Genomic DNA, 20,746 nt, shown 5'->3' on the forward strand with positions numbered 1-20,746 from the left:
ATTTGGAGCCAGATAGTTGACTTGAAGGTTTTGTATTAAATGCACACTTCTATCTACTTGTTCACCCATCATTCCAACTAAACAAACAACCCTATAATCTACTTCAGGACACTGCAGCAACACTTCTGCTACGAACCACATTAACGTTTAACGAAGATTAAGTCAGTCTTGCTGAAACATGCCAGTTTTAGCAAAAATACTTAAATAATAGAAGGAGAGGTTAGAAGTGTTAAATGCAAAGTTTACAAAGTTAAATGACTGTATACAGAAAACAAAAAAACAACAGACAACCTTCAGTGAACAATAAATGTATAGGATACCAACAATGTCTCCAAGGTGACAATGGTGAAAGTTTAGAGAATCACCAATCTCAAATTTAAGCAAATTTCATATGAAGCTGAATATTAAATATTCATATTTATATATTTACAAGGAGTTTGTTGGGAAAATAAAATTAAGCAATTATACAATGAAATGAAACGCGCATATATATATATATATATATATATATATATATATATATATATATATATATATATATATATATATATATATATATATATACACACACACACTGAACAAACTTATAAACGCAACAAATTTGCCCCCATTTCATGAGCTGAACTCAAAGATCTGAGACTTTTTCTATGTACACAAAAGGCATATTTCTCTCAAATATTGTTCACAAATCTGTCTAAACCTGTGTTAGTGAGCACTTCTCCTTTGCCGAGATAATCCACCCACCTCACAGGTGTGGCATATCAAGATGCTGATTAGACAGCATGATTATTGCACAGGTGTATATATAGAGAGAGCTTGTGATATTTATAGATATTTAGCCTATAGATTTATAGATGAAATATCATAGAAAGAGTAAAGAAAAAAATATTTAATAAGTTATCTAATATATTTTTGGTTATCCAACCCATATACAAAAGTATGCAATTCCTGATGTTAAACTCAGACCATGCTTTTGCATTTAACCCAAGAGTAGGCTCTGTTTCACCACAGGAGGTTTCAGAATACAGAGAGTCGTAATGCTAACTTAATAATATCAACACAGATGAGTGTCATGGGACTGAGAGGATGGTGCCCTCATAAACATACACACACTCATACACACACTAACTAATTCAATCGAGCACTTTAAAGCTCAGCATTTCTCCAGCAGCGGTGGGATGATGTAACAGCTGGGATAGTGCCTACTGTGAGACTGGAGCGTTGAGATAGATTAGGTAACTCTCCGTCTGCTATTGGCATGTCAAAGTAACAACTATTTACTTTAAGAAAGCTCTGTGTAGTGAAGCTCCCAAGAGTTAAAACCTTGAAAGCCTGTGAATGTGGATATTAAGATACTAATTTCTGCTGACCAATTCACAGCATGAAACCAAAACGGACTCTAGTTACTTTCTTAAAGGCATAGCTCGTTCAAACTTAAAAAAATTTGTGTCATTCCATGAAATTAAAATAAAGGGGAGACTATACGCAACAATCTTATTGTGTAATTTTTAAATCAAACTGTTATAACTCAATCTTCCGGTGAAATATATACATGCATACACATACATTTATTTTACAAAGATAGTCCCTCGCAAAAAGGTTATAACACTTTGGGGTCCACGCCATCAAAAGACTTGAAAACCCCTCGCATAAAGCAATATAATTGATCCATGCATTTCAAGTCTTCTGAAGTCATAGCTTTGTGTCACTGATAATCTTTCCATAACCAAATCGCATTTACGCATTAAAAAAATGCAGGAGGGAGAAAGATATTTAAAAGCTGAAACAGGGTGAGATTTTTACCAACCTATATTTCAGTTTTTCATTTTAACATTGTTATTATATAGCTTAAGTCATATGGACTCTTTTCTTAGTTCTTTTATGCTGTTTTTTTTTTGGTCCTTCTTTGAGCTTGACAGCCATGGTCACTAAGAACTGAAGCTGTGAAGAAGTGAATGCCACTCGTTCTTAATGGATGACGGAGGCAGAAATCTGCAGTGTCTGAGCAGAAGGCAAAGGGCCGTCTCGGTATGTCCCAGGCTATTCAACCCCCTGTTAAAATCCTAAATACTAGTCAAACTCCGAGTGTTCCCACAACCCCTCCTCCAACTCAGACCTGACAGACAATGTGGTCCGAAACAAAACTGGAGTGTTTCTATCGCCGGTCAGCGGTATGGGGTTTAGACAGGAATGTAGATCGCTCTGCATCTGAGCAGAGCAGCACTACCTGAAGTGACCCAGTGAACAATCGTTTTTATAGAGCAAGAGAATAAACTGAACCTCTCTGAGAATGAAATTGAGAGCAAATGAGTGTGAGAGAGAGAAACAGAGGCTGTCTCTTTACTAGATTGTCTGTCTGTTAAGTCTCTATAGCCAACAAAATAGAGCAGTTATTTGAGCCTCTCCTGTCTTTCTCACTTCAATATTATAGGAGCCATACCATACATATTTTTGGGCCAAAATAGTTTAGCACCTTAACACAGTGTCTTAACCAGTCACGATGCGATAAGATTCCAGCGACACAACACCAGACACGCGAAGAGACGAAACCAATCAAAAAGCACAGCCAATCAGAACAGCGGGAGAACATTTTTCAAATGTGGAAAAAGTTTGGCGTTTTAAAAATTAGTGTGTTTTTGGCATTTATCACTGAAATGAGGTGAGTGAGTGAGTGAGTGAGTGAGTGAGTGAGTGAGTGAGTGAGTGAGTGAGTGAGTGAGTGAGTGAGTGAGTGAGTGAGTGAGTGAGTGAGTGAGTGAGTGAGAGAGAGATGGAAGAGACAAAAAGCTAAATAAAAAAATAAAAAGAAGGTGGGGACATAATGAGGAAGATATGTCACCAGGAAGTTATGAGCTAATTTGCCAAAGGGGATTTTGCTAGTAGCTGCCATGTTGATTCATCACTCATTTCAAATCATGTGACAGATGACAACACCAAAACCCTTTTTAATAAAATCTTCAATTTTATATTCTGCTCATCCATTCCACAATGAACATATAAGCAAATCATTCTCCCATATATTTCTTACACATACACTTGAGTGCTTAACTATGCTGCCTGCATCTTGAGCGGGTTTATCTCGTGTGAGAACAGTGGGTGGTACGTACCAGCAGATGAGTCCGGCAGCAACAGCAGCCCAAGTGACACAGCAAGAGTTGGATTTCTTACTTTCCTCTTCCTCCTCATCCTTCCGACAGCAGCACAGGCAGCTCAGGTAGATGGCCAGACACAGCAGATTCACACCAAGCCCAGCTGCTGCTACACAGCCCAGGAAGAGGAGCGACTGAAACAGAAAACAAACAAACAAACAAACAAACATGAGTCTTTGTTAAAAGAGACATATGAGGCAAAACTGATTTTTTTTCTTGTTCTTTTGAAATGAAAGAGTTTGATCTCATATGCCATTCATAACACAAAGCTCCCTTATCATCAGTCCACATAATATGGAAACTAAAATTCTCTGAGTTGTTCAGAAAGCGTCACTGCTATGATATCTGAATCATCAGTACTTTAACAATTGACCAACCGTATTTACATAAATACAAATGCATATTCAGTTTACACCTCTTAAAGTCAACATGAAATCCAAATTGATGTCCTGATGCATGTTTTTTTGTCTTACTGTGTACAATTTATCTATGCATTTTTTTGTTTCACGATCCAATCAACGCCTAATGGACAAAAATCAAACCCTGTCCAAAATGTTTCCTTATTCCTAATTATTTCTCTGTGAAATAAATCAGATTACGCAAGTAATATGGGTTATGAATGCTGTTGGGACTGGGAGTTGTGAAAAATATGATACACCGGTGTTTTGCCAGATGAGAAGTTTAACTATGTATCAGCTTTTTACTATTTTAATTCATTTTATAACTGTATCATATATCTCTTTTAATTTATTTTATAACAGTTTTAATTTTCCTTGCTTTGATTATTTTAATTATTTTCTGTAAAACACTTTGAAGCACTTAGCAAACTTTTAGTCATAATGGTGTTGACTTGCATTCTTGGGTGCAAGAATTCAAAGAGTAATGCTGCGTCCCAATTCGCATACTATCCGTCCTAAATTGTATTCGAAAATAGAATTAGTGCGTCCCAAATCGTAGTATGTTGAAATGAGTGTCCCAAAGAGACCCGGATGGTCTACTATATCCGGTCAGAATCCGAAGTGCAGATCATTGCACACTCTTACGGCTGATATTGCCCACAACCCATCGCGCGTTGGACGAGGATTCGGTTAGAACTACAAACACGAGTGAAAAGTGTTCAAAAACTACAGACATGGAGGACGCGCGAGTCCGGCGGTTGTGTAGAGAGGTTTAGATAAAGGGGTTTGAGTGATTAATTATCAGTATCTAACCTGACGAAAATGTATTTATTCAATGTTGTCCACATTATATTCCATCTGCAGCAGCATTGTGAACTTTTGCAAAGATACGTTTAGCCATTAACTTTTAAATGCATTATTATATTCAAATTCCAAACACATGAGGAGAGTCTCAGCATGAAAGACCCATGACTGGCAGATAAACGTGCTACAACATTTATCTCCGAAATGTTAAGAAGTTATATTAGATTGAATGGAGGACTTTAACTGTGACGAGATGATTGACAGGGCAGTTTACGTGATAGGATGCACGCGACAGAGCTGTCCGTTAAAGATGACAAAGTAGTATGTCCCAAAGCTTGCCTACTCTTTTGATATACACTCAAAAGTATGTACTTTTTCTTCACAAAAAGAGTACATACTTTTAGGGCATAGTATAAGTAAGCGAATTGGGACGCAGCACAAATGTTTAACGGGAGTGAGTTACTTTCGGTTTCCAGGGAAGGATCCAGCGCATTGTAGGCAGTGGCTCAAGGCTGCAAAGTATCGTAAATGTAGAACGCCTCGATGGATACACTGAAAAACCTCGGAGCTTGTAATCTACAGTTCAAACTGGATGACCACGAACACAGTGTTTTAGGCAAAACCGAGGGTAAAAAAAAAATGAAAGAAACTGCCAATACATTTTGCATTTCTCAGTTTAGGTAACTGGGAGAATGAGTAAACAATGTTCCTTTACATATGCTCTGTAACAATACAAAGAGAGTTGCAGAAAATGGACCTTTAAAAACATTAATAATAAATAGAATCCTAATGCAATCTTTACATACACAGTACAAACATGAAAATCTCAGATGCAGCCAGTACATTTTACTATATTTAAAGCTCCCACGTGTACTACCTGTGACCTTGTCTGCTAATGCAAGTTTCTCATTAATGTCGAATGAAGTCACGACCTCCTGAGATGTTTTCCGAACACAGACAATGCATTGCACTGATAACGCAGAGGTCTTTACTGGTTGCAACACACTGTCATATAACTTAAAGTTCCAGTTGATAAATCCAGGGCTATTTTAGTCCCACAGCCTTTAATGGGGGCACAAGGTAGCGTGTTGCTCCGCCAATGTTTAGTACACACCACCGTTAAAGGAGCATGATCTCATTTCTGGCAGTGAAAACGATCTTAACTTGGTTGAAAACATTCACCCAGAAAGGAATCTATAGATTTTAAGCAGTGACTGGGGATAAATATGACAACTGATGGGGCAGTACAATTATTCAACAAAAGGCACACTCGTATACACACACCATGTCATATCCCATCCTCTTCTTGGCTCTGAAGGGGATGGAGAAAGTAGGACAGCTATAGCAAGCAGCCCCAGAGTCTATATTTGCTGCATCACCATCCCTGTTTCTTGCATTGTCTGTCTCTTTCGGTTACATTCAACACTGTCTCTTTCATCCTCTGGGTGGTGGGACATCCTAAGCCATCTGCTTCACTCCCATTTATTAACGCTAAGACTAACAGGTCAACCAATATACCCACAACTCCAACTGCATTCCTCCACTGTGTGAGAGAAACTAGTCAGAAATAAGAAAATTAGGTTAAACAATATAATTTCATTTGAGATTATATAAGGACTGTAAATATTATAACTAATGGTTCAATCAACAGTCTATCAATGGGCAACTTTATCCATCTTGACCCGTCCCACCCAGTACTCTATTAGCATTGGCCATTGAAAAACTCATAATGATCATAAAGGTGCATTCACCACATGTCGAAATTCTCATAACTACAACATTGCGACTTGTAAAAAGAGTTTACGTCCTCATAGAACTTTTAATAACAACTTGTAAACTTTGATTTGTCTGAGAGCTCCGACTTGTACCACCTGACCGCTGCAGCGTCACCCGGAAAAAAAATCAAAACTGCAGCGGCTTCAACAGTGAAACGTAGTTAAGCAGTTATTTCATATTCTTTCTGTTTAATAATAACAACATTGACTATTTATAATGTTTTAATAATACAAGAATAATCTGAAAATAAACAAGACATACAATGTCTATTGATTACTCAAACTACACCAATTACTTGAGACGTTAAGAGTGTAATTAATAGTGTTGCCATCAAAACACGCATACCGCTAAATTAACAATTACCAATTATGAATGAGCAAATGAGATTTTCAGAAATTAAACTAAAATTATTTTGTTCTATATTCACAATTTCATAATTGATCAGTTGGCCAATATACACTACCGTTCAAAAGTTTAGGGTCAGTACGTTTTATATATATAACATTATATAATTATGACAGTAAAGACTTGTACATTGTTACAGAAAAAATCATATATTTCAAACAAAAGCGTTTTTGTTTTTTATTTCTGAAGGATCATGTGACACTGAAGACTGAAGGAAAGGATGATGAAAATTCAGCTTTGCCATCATAGGAATTATTACATTAAAAAAAGTTATTTTACATTGTAACAATATCAAACAAATTATTTTTGATCAAATAAATGCAGCCTTGGTGAGCATAAGAGAGTAAAACACATTTTGACTAGTACTGTAGTAGACCACCAATCACAACAAGCATCAATATGTATCTATTAAATGTCAGATATTTAAGCAAAATGCATGATGAACCCCACAGTGTCTCATTTCAGCCACATTGTCTGAAAAAGATGAGTCTGTGTAAACCCCTCCTCCACCTTTGAGGATGGTGAATTCCCCATCAGGCCTTTGTGAAGGGTAAATAGGGGTTGATGAAGGTACTCTGATGAGGAAATGGGGGGAGGATGTACACAGACTGCCACAGGGGGGTCTTATGGGAGGGGATGGGGCACATTTTAGGGAATGAGTGTGTGTTTTCATTCTCACTGAAGAGTGGGGATTTGCGTGTGTGTGTGTGTGTTTGTGTGTGTGTGCATGTGTATCAGCAAAGGAAGCAGTTGGTGTGGAAACAAGGGGAGAAAGACAGGCATTATGTTTACTGCTTTTGGGCAGAGACAGGAAAAAAACCCACATAAATAAACATCACCATGGCAACCTCCAGGTCCTCTCTGCCCTTGTAGTTAAGTCCTGGGACAAAGTGAAAAGAGGAATTATCATAGACTATTTTAATGAAAAAGCGTGCGACTACATGACTGGAATTACCCAGACTAAATCCTGTGATCTTCGTGAACTACGAGAAACTTGTTTTGTCTGACAGGGAAAAGCCTAAGAGATTAATTATGGGTGGTATAAGCAAAATCTTATATCATGGCAACATTAACAGTATACATACACCATAATAGGTATTTTGGCAGAAAATTCAAAAACAATGTGTTTAAATAGCTCAGATAAAGTATATTATCTTTTAGATATAGTCCGAAGACTGGAGTAATGACAGCTGAAAATTCAGCTTTGCCATTTTATGAATAAATTAGGCTAGTACATTACAAATCCGTTAAAACTCTAATAATATTTCACAATATTACTGCTTATATATATATATATATATATATATATATATATATATATATATATATATATATATATATTTTATTTTTTATTTTACATCAAATAAATACAGCCTCGTGAGCATAAGAGATACATGTGTATTTGTATATAACAGTGAATTAAATACTGTTATTTGAAGCTCAATGGATTGCAGACCAAAAGATACAATTAGTCATAACAAATGATTATGTCTGGCATGAGTGCAAAAACAGCTTCACATTAGGTAAGAATCAATACAATAAAACAAATATTATAAAAATGGAGGGGTCTTCCTCATCTTGGCTTAACTGATACACGTCCTGCTCTATATTTTCACATTAATGCCTGTTTAAACGGCCACTATTGCCAAGACAATATATCTAGCATAGTGCAGTAAGATACTGTTAGACACGTCTCCCTCCCCTGTTGCATATATCCGTGACATACCTTTGATATACTACACATATATGCCCTACACAAGATATACAGGTAAAGAAATGGAGAACTGAAGCCCACAAAATGATGCAGAGAGTGTAAACAAGAAGGATAAGAAGTGGAGAGAAAAATATTGCATGTTTTTGCACAAGAGAGACGGACAGAGAAGGAAGATAAATCATGCAATAAAGATTCAGAGCCATTATTATGAATACAATGAATCGCTTCAGAATACATTTGGAAAACGCATAAACAACACCCGTGCCGTGTTGCAGCCTTATCTGGCCTTACCAATGTTTTCTCGGTCACAAACATACACACTAGCACAGCAAAAGTGAGTGTGTAATTATAATAGTCAAACAAATACAATGTGCACGCACACACAAAGAGTGTGCATTAATACCAGGCAGACATGAATAATGGAACACCTGCATTATCCTCTATGGAAATAGAGGCAAAGAGGAATTATTTACACACTCCCACACTTCTTCACCAAGTCATTTCCACCCTCCCTTGTCATTCAAACACACAAACAGACGGGACACAACAAGACAGAGCTGGTTTTCAATTAGCCGCCCCTGATACTTGCAAATGTCCACAGGATCACAGCACAGGGTTCCCACACCTCCACACCAGAAAGTGATTGCACTCACTCTCTAGCCAATATTTTAGGGCCAAGTAAAAATATGTCTGTGAATTTTCATGATTTTAAAATTCCCTGACTGTGGAAACTTCCCCCATTATGCTATGTTCCTAATTTTGTTTTGGAGGTCTCCTACAATATGCTCACGTGCATCCAAGGTCAAACACACTTTAATTTGATCATAATATACATTGCAGCTAGCCTGACGTCATCATACTCAGATTCTAGTCAAAATATGAGTCTGATACCGTTCCATTGGGCTGTGATTAAGGGGTGTGTTTCAACCCAACCAGGAAAGAAAATGCCTGCACTCAATTGGATAGACCTAGTGTTGGTCAAGTTACTTGGAAATAGTAATTAGTTACTGATTACTTCTCCAAGAAAGTAATCCAGTTACTTTACTGATTACTTATTTTAAAAAGTAATTAGTTACTTTACTAGTTACTTTACTAAGTTACTTTTCAAAAACATGATGCACGACCTGAATACGCTATAAAGCAATAGACCTTTCAGCCTAATTCTATTCTTTCTGCATATTCCATCATCTAATTTAATCAAATGAAACACTCTTTTTTTTAAACTTGTTTTATTAGTTTCAATATTTTAACTTTATGCACATTGCATCAAGCAAAAATTTTATAAATGCAACAGTCTCAGATTTTTGATGAACATTTAAACCTATTTTCTGCACATTCCACCATATTTTAATGAAATAAAGAAAGTCCTTCTTCTGTTAGCTTATATTTCTGCATATTCCAGCATATAAAATAAATTTATTTTTTGTAAAATCCTTCATTCGAATAGATATAAATAAAATACAGCAATAAAATAATTAAAATGAAAGTCTCTCCTGACTGTTTTCCAAATTATTAACACTTACGTCTTTTAACAGTAAAGTGCAGAGAGGAGTCAAAATTAGTTTACCAAAACAGCCATGTCATGTCAGTTGGGGGTTCAGGGTTTTTTTCAGTAAGTTTCACATTCCTGTGCCGGCTTGCGGGTGCTTGCTCAGATTTGAGGTAGAATTTTGACATTCTCCAAAGGGGGGTCCTGTATCTAGATCAGGATTACTTGATTACACCTTACTTCTAACGCGTTACTGCCCATCAGTGCCTACAACTAATCAGAGCAAAGGAGTAAGTGACGCATGTTCTTCATTCATCTTTCCGATCAACAAATGCCTTGATTGTGGTTCTCTGTTCCTCTTTTAAAATGAATGCGCTGTTGATATCTTCTATAACAGACACGATGGCGGAGTCTACACATCTCAATTCTCCAGCGGCAGCCATATTTGTTGTAAACGAATTCAACCCAAGCGCTCTTTGGTGACGTGGATGATTACGTTACTGTTGATCATCTGTCCATCATCGTATTAAGCCCGTCCTGACAATTTGATTGGTCCGAACAGCTCTGGTTCGAACATAGTTGCTCCACAACGGATCAAGTCCAGACCGAACTTCCCGACCTCAAATGTTGTGGGCGGGGCTAAGTTCGGCTGGCATCCAGGCTACATGGCAGCATCAGTGCCTGAACCAGTTCGATAAAGGATTCGGTCTCTCTAAGCCCTTCCTTTCTCAGAGCCTACTCTGCTCTGATTAATCAGAAGGCAAGTCTGTTGTGGCTGGTCTATGGTCATTATGCAAATTTGTTACAAACCTACGGCGGTTACTGACCGTTTCAGACAGTTCAGAATTGGATCTTTCTTTTGGGGGACAATAACTTTATCGTGCACTTTGATCTTCGAAATTTTGCTGATCGTTTACATTCACAAACAGCAATATTACATGAAAGGTAACATCTGAAAAAGCATAATATGGGCATTTTAAAGACAACATGATTTGGAAAACAAAATTTCACTCATTTACTTTCTCAAAAATCCTTATTGTAAAAGATTCATAATGGGTGCATGTCCAAAAGTGTTATCAAATTGTAAAAACCGAATAACCTTTTACTTTCCAACCAGCTCGACTTTACATGATGAAATCAAGTCCCGCCCACATTTTATTTTTTTACTGAACATCCTGTGTCACTCAGAAATACATCAGATTACATATGGAAAAATGGGTTTCGAATGGCGTTTCATGTTGAGCCCCCTCAGAAAGCGGCATGCTTTTCTGTGCTTGTTAAGACTTTGACTGTAAATAAGGGAAATGTTGCTGACAGGTCTTCCATAACATTGTTATACGTTTCTGCTTTGCTGTGGTTAAAAAGCAACCACCCTGCCTCACCCACGTTTTGTTTTTGCTTTACTTTTATCATTTCATTTCTGTAGTCCATCCATCTTATAGCATCCATAAGACACAGAAAGACGTCTGGGAGAAAGAAAGAGGACAGGCGAGAGAAGGACGGGTGGGGAGAAAAGGGGGAAAACGATGGGGGAAGAAGAAAGGACAGTAAAGAGATGGGTAAACGCACAAGTAGGGAGCTGGGAAGGAGGGTGGAGAAGATAGTGTGAAAGAAAAAAATGGGAAGGACACAAGGGAGGGATAAAAGGGGTTCAAACAGAGGATTATGGGAATAAAGTGGCATGGAATCTCCACGAAAGAGAACAAAGGACACAACGCAGCCCATGTGAATGCAATTTCACATCCTCACTCACAACCACCCACCGACCCTCGGTCAAAAACACTGCTGTCTTTCTCCAGGAATGAAGTGCTCAGCATCTCTTGTTGTTCGATATAATAAAGTTTAATTGAAGCCTTAAGGAAATGACTGCTGAAACAGAGCTTATTCAGAATGTGATGACAATACAGTATGTACATTCAGCATCCTTTCTCACAAGACTGTATAGCAGTTGACCCTTAATGTGTGCATATGCTGTCTTAAGTCTACTGTCCTTTTTTTAATCAATTTAACGAATCCTTGCTAAATAAAAGTATTTCTATCAACAAAATCTTACTGACCCCAAACTTAACTAATTACATAATGCTTGTATTTGCTTATAAAAGAAGTTATCAAACCTGAAACATAATACAACAAATAGCAGTTTTCTCTATCTCAAATGCTATACGGTCAAAATCTGAAATGCAATTTGGCTTTTTTGCCTGCTTGGAAACGGATAGATGGATCCAATTTCAAAATTATTTAGGCACATTAACATCAACCACACCAGTTCTCAGGCACAAGAAGTTGTTTTCATGTACAAATACTTTTCATAGCTTTCAACACAAACAGACCTGGGTTATTTCAGTTCAGTGATTCGGTAAAGTGCTCCGTCATGTTCTTTAGCTTGTTTGCATAGAGTGTCCACTACATTCATAGACCGATTTTCCCTCGGGGTCACTGACATACAGCTCAACCTGAGCATAGCTGGCTACAGGCCTGGATAAAACACCCTTTTCAAATGCCAATCACACAGTCTCCATGAACAGGCAGGCTGTAAAACTGGACGTAAATGAGCTTCCACAGACAAAGCCTTTAAGCTTTGAGGAACAAACAGGACAGATTCAAGTAGTTTGCTGCCTGAGGGGAGATATATATTGAGGCAAACAAGAGTCAAATAATACTGGAGATTGAGACTTTTAAACAGAATAGACAGAATATTTTTTTCACATGGAGGAAATGGATGACTGATCCCAGGGTCAGGTTTGAAGGTGGCCAACAATTTCCAGAAAGACGGGTATACGTAAGAATGTAAACGAAGCTGCTCCAACATGATATGTGTTCAAATATGTGTTGCTTCTCTGAGAAAGAGAGATGAGCCCAACAGGTTTAGGACACTTGAGACTTGTTATAAACCAGTATCTTGTATCTATACTAGCATCAGTGACCATGCACACTAACTATAAGAAACACAGGCTGAATCCCAATTCCCATACGATGTGTCCTATTATAGAATGAAAGATTAGCATTAGTGTGTCTCAACTCATATTAGCACGTTAAGAATAGTATGTGAAGGATGGCCAGATCGTGACCTATTTCCAGTGAATTTGTCATGGAAGTGTGCATCCGTGCAAGAGATCAATAAATAAAAACTTTTAAAACTTTCTTGAGCAACAAATCAGCATATTAGAATAATTTCGGAAAGATGCGCCACTGAAGACTGGAGTAAGTAATGATGCTAAAAAATTCAGTTTTACCATCACTGGAATAAATGACATTTTTAAATACATTGAAATAGAAAACAGTTGTTTTAAATTGTAATAATATTTCACAATATTACTGTTTTGCGGTATTTTTGATCAAATAAATTCAGCCTTGATGAGCACAAGAGACCTTTCAAAAACATGTAAACTGTATGTCTACTCTCAAAGCTAATCTACAAATCAGATTTTTTTTTACTAAACATGCAGTCATGTGGTGCAAATTGTTTTGATTCCACAGTGGGTGTGGCTACCCAACTCTCCAGAAAGAGAAACAAGATATCTCATCACCTGTAACTTGTTGTGACAAGTTAGGAAAAAACACTCAAGCCGCATTCACACTGACAGTGCTAGAGGTTGCCAAGCATCCAAACTGTTCAAATTGGACCTTCAAATGGTCAACTTCACTCATATTGCTGAAAATCTCCAACCGTCATGAAAAAAACATGTCTCTCCAAAACGTTATCAGTGTGAACAGCCCTTCAGATTTACACACTTAAAAGATTCAGTGGTGTAGAATTAATTAGAATTATGCCAAAAAAAAGTTCTAAATAAGGAGAAATGTCTTAAATGATTGCATAATACTTTCATCTTTAATGGGTTATTTCAAAAATGAATTTAAACTAAATTAATTAAATGATCCCATGTTGGGAACCGATAAGTTATATATATATATATAAAGCGCTCCTTACCCATTAAGGTTCTATAGAAGCTTTACAGTATCACAATAAAACACTGCCAAAGAATTGAGACAGTTATTTGATGAAGTATCGAGATGTTAATTAATTATATTAAATATTAAATTAAGGTATATTAAAGAAATGTCTTAATACTGGTGTAGTATTTGTCATTTCCAGTGCAAAAAATGTACTTGGTAAAAGTATTCAAATTGGGATTCATCCATATTTTGTAGAGCTAAGCAGTGGGATGTGCTTTCTGTGGAAGTCCTGAGCCAAACTTCAGCTATGGTCACAGCAGGTGGAGGACAGCTGTGTGGAGCACACTGCTGGGAGCTGGGAAAGAACTAGACTCGTTGAAGAGCGACATCAACCTATTCAGAAATTGTACAGTTTTATGCTCTTTGAGGTACAGAATTACATTTTACATGATCAAATTGAGTAATATGCCTCAGGGAAAGTCAGCGTATTATGTATTAAAACCATTAAATAAGCCATTAAAGGGATAGTTCACCCAAAAAAGAAATTTTTGTCAATAATTACTGACCATCATGTTGTTCAAACCCCGTAAGACTTTCGTTCATCTTCGGAACACAAATTAAGATATTTACACTACGTGAACTCACTCGAGGCCCACAGAGAAGGAAATTAATAGTTGAATAAAGTCGTTATTTGTGTTTGTTTTTTTGCGCACAAAAAGTATTCTCGTCGCTTGATAAACTTAAGATTGAGCCACTGTAGTCACTTGGACTATTTTAACGATGTCTTTAATAACTTTTCTGGGCCGGCAAGTTTCGATCCCTTAAGAAGCCTATGGAGGAGTGATCCAGCTCTCAGATTTAATAAAAAATATCTTAATTTGTGTTCCGAAGATGAACGAAAGTCTTACGGGGTTGGAACAATATGATGGTGAGTAATTACTGACAGAATTTTCATTTTTAGGTGAACTATCCCTTTAAACATCAATGAAAAAAAAAATGTATGCTAATGTAATCTCCAGGTGATTTCCAAGATCTCAGTGAAAGAAAAACAGCAAATAGTTTCAGTAACCAATATACCAGGATATTTGAGAAGATTCCAGTGTCAAGGCAAGGCCATGAGGGGCCTGGATGACTGGGGTTTTACAGTAAACTGAGTAAAGCAGAGGCAAGCTTTTAGGAAGGTCCACAACGGAGCAGTCAACCTCTCTCGATTCTGTCCTCATCTCTCCTACACTGCTTTTGAAAGGGAGTAGGGGGTTTGGGGGGCAACCTCGGGGGGCTTTTCCAACACAGTGCGCTCGGATGAACCTCCCCAGCCTCACAGCTGGGACATCATTAACTGAGCGGAGCAGGTCATGGGCTTTGGGCGAATAAAGAAACAGCAAGGAGACACAGAGAGGAAGAAAGAAAGATGATAAGGGCACTGCAGAATACTGTTACATACACCAATGTTCAAAATTGAGGTTAGAAAGATTGATTTTTTTTTTTTTTTAAAGAAAATATCATAGTTTCCACAAAAATATTAAGCAGCACAACCATTCTTAACTGTAATGATAAGAAGTATTTCTTGAGCACCAAATTAGCATATTAAAGTGATTTCTGAAGGATCATGTGACACTGAAGACTAGAGTAACGATGATGAAAATTCAGCGTTAGGCATTACAAGAACAACTTATATTTTAAAATATATTAAAATGGAAACGGTTTTTAAATTGTATTTAGGGCTGGGCGATATAACCAAAATCTTATATAACGATATGAGTAACTTTGTATCACGATAACAATATCACAATATAGTCATTTTTGCTTTAAATAAGGTTTTATTATATCAGCATTTTTGACACCATTTACATGTCATAATTCCTGTCACCAAGGCTACGTTCACACTGCAGGCTGAAACGACCCAATTCCGATTTTTTTGCCCCTATGCGACCTGTATCTGATCTTTTCATGACAGTCTGAACGACACAGATGCGATCTTTTCAAATGCGACCCAGGCCACTTGGGTATGTGGTCCAAATCCGATATGTATCCGATCTTTTGAAATGCGACCTCAGTCTGAACGGCCAGGTCACATGTATCCGACCCGCACGCCATTGATATGCGACAAACGTCATAATTCTGCGTTGAAGTAGGCGGGAATGAGAAGATAAACAAGTTAGCTATTGTACGATAGCACGCACCTGTAGCTAGCCACTACACTCCAACGCGTTGCAGTTTCAATATCAGAAAAAAACGAATAGCCGAAGTAAAGAAAAAAACTTAAGCTTACTGAAGACAAGTAAACAAACAACAAATTACTGTTTATGAGGATACTTGAAAAGATGGGTATTTTGACGCAAAAGTATGTGTATTTGACCGTTCAAGCCAATACGGCGGCAAAATTTACTCAGTACTCTCTCAGACGTCGCTTGCATACAGAAATATGGTTTATACAATAGTTTATAATCACTTGTTTTTGAACAGCAATGCTTAAAAACGCATGCAAATGATAAGCTTTCGCAATGCCACAGCATGGCAATGTCACGTGAGCGCTAGGGGTGTGCAAAAAAATCGATTCACATTTGAATCGCGATTCAATCTTTACCGATTCAGAATCGATTCATAGAATTCCAAAAATCGATTCATTTTTTTTTTTTTTATGGCGTGCACGGGCGGAGTGGCAATCGGGTGAGTCGGGACTTTTACCGGTGGTTCGGTAGTGTTTCGAGGCTGCGAGGGCCGGTCTGATAAATAGTTACATTGCAAGTTCTTGCCGCCCGCTGGTCAAACTGTGCAGCCTCTCTGCTCAACCCGTAAATAAATGCATCGATCCGCAGATTATGTTTGAGTTCTGTAGATCTTTTGCCAAGCGTGTCAGAGGTTACGGGTTCTAAACCGCACTCGTATAGTTTTTTCTCTCTCTCATCAAAACCGAATATGTTCATCACGTTTGTGTGCATTTTATTTTGAGATTTCACCGGAATCACAACGGCGATATGAAGCGCGCCCGAGTGAAGACTGTGCGAGCCACAGAGAACACTGTATCCATGACACTGATAGCAGCGGACACGAGCGCGCAGCTTGATTTCAAAAACAACAGATCTCTTATTTAATAGCGAACTAAATGAATGCTCTGCTAGTTAACTGGAGATACCCGCAAATTACGCCTATGAACGACTTCACTGGATCTAAACAAATCAATCTAACCATAGATGTTACCAGTAGCGCTGGCTTTTTAAAATCTATTTAAAATTATTTCGCAAGGGTTCTATGACATTAGTATATTTTTAGGAAGTTCAATGTGCCCAGTCGAGTTCACATTTCAACAGTCAGCCTGGGGGCTGAAGTAGTCCTTAAACCACATTTAGCATAATTGTTTGTTTGATCTGACTACAGCACTTTAAAGCTAAATGTAAAAGCTTTTTATTTAAGTTTTATTTTAAACTTGAATTAAATGTATTTGAAAGCTGGCCAAAGCTTGGCACTTTGCACTTTTTAGTTGCAAAAGTTTTTATTTTTGTATGAAGACAAAGTAATATCAAACTACATTTAATTTTTTTTTTTTGTTTTTTTTTTATTGTGTCTACTGCAATCAATCACATAGGAAAAAGTAAACTACATTTATATACTGCGAATCGTTTTTTGAATCGAGAATCGTTTTTGAATCGAAAATCGATTTTGAATCGAATCTTGAGACAAAAAATCGGTATCGAATCGTGTCATTTTCTGAATCGTGCACCCCTAGTGAGCGCGTAACCATGATAGAGATAGTCCAAAGTCTCTACCGGTTAGCAAATTTCTACCAGTTAATCGTGTCTACCGGTATATCGTCCACCCCTATTTGTAGTAATATTTGAAAATAAGCGATCCCAAACTTTTGAACAGTAAAGTACTTTATTGCAAATTTCAATGATACTTAACTTGGAGGAATGTAAAAGTGCAGTCTAAATGTAAACAGACCTTCCAGTCTCGTATGCGATTAATAAAAATCAATAAAAAAATATTGACCAAAAAAAAAAACTCAATGCTTTTTGTAGAATAGCAGCTGTAGTAAACCCTCTTCAATTTATTATGAACAAAATTACCTACTGAAATAAAAAAAAGACACTATTTATTTATTATATTTAATGATCATGCAGTGAATATTATTAATATTCCATTAAAGCTGCTGTCCGTAGCTTTTTTTGGGTTAAAAATTATCCAAAATACATATTTGATAAAATACATAACCAGCCAGTGTTCAAAACTATCTGCTTGCCTTAGCTCGATGCAAAACGGTAAGCTTGTAATAATGTTTTTAATTTTAGTGGTACTGGTGGATTTCCGCGGGAGATTCGAGCATGTCTTTGCGTCATTACGTCACATCTGTACACATAAAGAAGGAGTCTCGGCTAGTATAAGCTATATTGCGTGTGAGGATGTTGGAGGTAGAGATTTATAGCCTTTTCTCACAGCACTTGATATAATTAAACTTATCAATTTGATGGCGGATCCAGAAAGGTTCAAACGACGATCATCATCAGTGACAACTAGAGACTCACCCGCTGTAAAATGCAAAAGACTTCGTTCGGACTTCGGAGTGGCTACAGAAAAAAAGAGACTGCAACCGGACCCATGTGAAAACAAGGATAATATCGGAAGGACATTACATGATGTAGTCACGCAATGCTTGCTGACGTTGTTAACATTAACAATTAGAGAACATAGTATAGCTACTTTGCACGGTTTTGCGTGAAATGATAACTTATAAGCAATTGTTAGATTTAATCAGCGCGATTTACTGCAATGTCAGAACCAGAACAAAAGTGAATGTTTCTTACTAGTTCAGATGACATTTCCCGGTGAAAATTCTTATGTTGGTCATACTTCCAAAAAGAATAATCTGTGATTCTGAATGACAATATCCACATCGGCGCGTGACTGACAGCTGCACACTCTCCTCAAACACTGTGTTCATCCGCGCTGTGCCGTGTCGAGGGTGTTGAACTACAACCCACGTAAAGTTGATAATTCCGCGAATGACTGCAATTGCAGATTTCGAACAGAGATGGCGACAAAGAGGAAAAATGCCGGACTGCAGCTTTAAATTAATTGAGAAATATTTAAAGGTTGGCAATGAATTCATTTAATTTGCTAAAATGTATAGTAACTTTCTTTCAAATCTTAAGACAATGCTCCATCCGAAATGCCATAAAGACCTGACAGGAGATAACAAACTATAGGTGATGGATTACAAAACTGATGAAACTGATGTAAGGATTACAAAACTGATGAAACAGGCTGCCTCTGAGCTGAGCTGAAAATGCCATGCAATGCATGCACGCTTCAATGCACTGACATTAAAATGCTCATTGTAGTAATACAAATTAATACCTAACTTGAAAATTAAGTATTTCACAACCAGCCATACATCTCAATAAGAGACTGATGTAACAGTATGTTGACTATGAGTGGGCTTAGAGAAAATACACTCCATTACGTGTACAATAACACTATTCACCGAAACCTCCCGGTCCTTAACATTTCTGACCTAAATTCCAAAAGCTGACAATCATCTTTTATCTCAACTTGGCCACACCACAATCATCAATCTAACAATATTTGCTGGAAATATTCTCTTGCTGGCTACTATGTGCATCAGTACAATTACGAACAAGATGCCATGGCATTAGTTTTACTGCTTATTTGCATTGCAAAAGACCACTGAGCTCTTACCTTTCCACCACATGTCAAACAAACTAAATGTTTCTGTTCTCCACAAGCTAAGCAAACTGTGGATCCCTGATCGGCCTGATTTGGTTAATGTGGTCACAGCTTTCACATCCTTTTTGGGATTTTTTTTTTAGCTTTTTCCTGAGAAAATCTTTGTGGTTTTAAGAAACCTGGCCCACCCAGAATCGACTGCAGAAAATACTTAAAAGGGTGTTGCTGACATAACCAGACCTGGAAGAAAAATAATAAAAAAAGACAGCTGATAAATCAAGAGCACGGCTTTTCTCTCATCTTGCATCTAAAATTGAAGTGAAGTGCCGTGGTTCAGGTCTGAAGTGATAAAACAGAGCCTAAGAGGAGACCATAAATAAGGACTATCAGTAAACAAAATACACCAAAGTCAAGGCTTGAGCAAGAAATATTGCCCAAACATCAGAATTGTTGGAAAAAGGGCAAATGTGAGTGTTAAGCCTGAATAGAACTGACCGTTTAGAAAAATTATGGCCTCTAAATTATGTACCTCACATTGCCCCATAACCCTTTTTTTTTTTAAACTGAAGGATTTGAAATTGAAAAACAGAACAAAAATATTGATGTGACATCTGGCATGACATGTTTTTGTCCAATCAAATGGTCTATAAAATATTTCTGAACTGAAATATTGACTGCCCTTCTGAAAGTAATGATCAACATGAGCACAGGGGAAATTCCAAATACATTTACTCTAAGAAAAATAAATCACAAGGCATTTTTTATTCCCATAAGACTTATGACTCAGTCAATGTTGGCCTTTGAGCAAACATTTCTTCATCTTAAAGCTGAAGAGTGTATGTTTTTATACATGTGCAATGACAAATATGTCATTTGTAGGTTCAAAAGTGTAAACACTGTGGTTCTGTGGTGCTATTAAAACACTCTTCTGTTCATTTGAACATTAAACCATGCAGCCTGACATATCACTGGACACTGTTTGGGACAGGAGGACTTACTATCTCTCCAAACAATGGAAAATAGCGACAGTGTTCAGGAAACCGTTCTTTACAATTCTGTTTGGTTACCCTTGTGCAGAAAGGACCCTTGTGGTTGTTTTTTTGACTGATCAGATAGATATGCAGAGTTGCAAACCACAATTGATTTGTAAATCAAACTGATCAGACAATGTGAAAGACCAGACTCTTCAAGTGTCTGTTTTCCATTTTAATCAAGTCAGACAATGGTATTGTCGGTGTGAGATTGGATGGCTAATGCGCTTCTCCTCTTGATGATCACGATTAAAAAAACAACAGCTTACAGACATTAAACTGCTCTTTCCACTTAATGTTCATTTACGGGGGATGTAAAGAGGTATTCAGGAAGGATGGAAAATGTGTTTACAGATGTGTTTACTGCTGGCCGAAGTGCACAAATTGCATTTTTTTTATTC

At 37.3% G+C, this 20,746-nt stretch overlaps 1 protein-coding gene across 5 annotated transcripts in view; it reads right to left on the reverse strand.

The window, feature by feature from the left end:
- The window catches only part of ttyh2 (tweety family member 2), a 53,914-nt gene that overhangs the window by 28,556 nt on the left and 4,612 nt on the right, over window positions 1–20,746 (reverse strand). For all 5 annotated transcript variants that reach the window (XM_056245430.1, XM_056245428.1, XM_056245429.1 and 2 more), the window contains exon 2: window positions 3,108–3,283. In XM_056245430.1, the coding sequence (XP_056101405.1) occupies window positions 3,108–3,283 (176 nt within the window). The remainder of the gene's footprint in view (window positions 1–3,107; window positions 3,284–20,746) is intronic.

This window comes from Rhinichthys klamathensis, unplaced genomic scaffold (assembly GCF_029890125.1).
Source record: "Rhinichthys klamathensis goyatoka isolate OS25496 unplaced genomic scaffold, OSU_Roscu_1.1 h1tg000030l_1, whole genome shotgun sequence".
Classification (NCBI taxonomy): domain Eukaryota; kingdom Metazoa; phylum Chordata; class Actinopteri; order Cypriniformes; family Leuciscidae; genus Rhinichthys; species Rhinichthys klamathensis.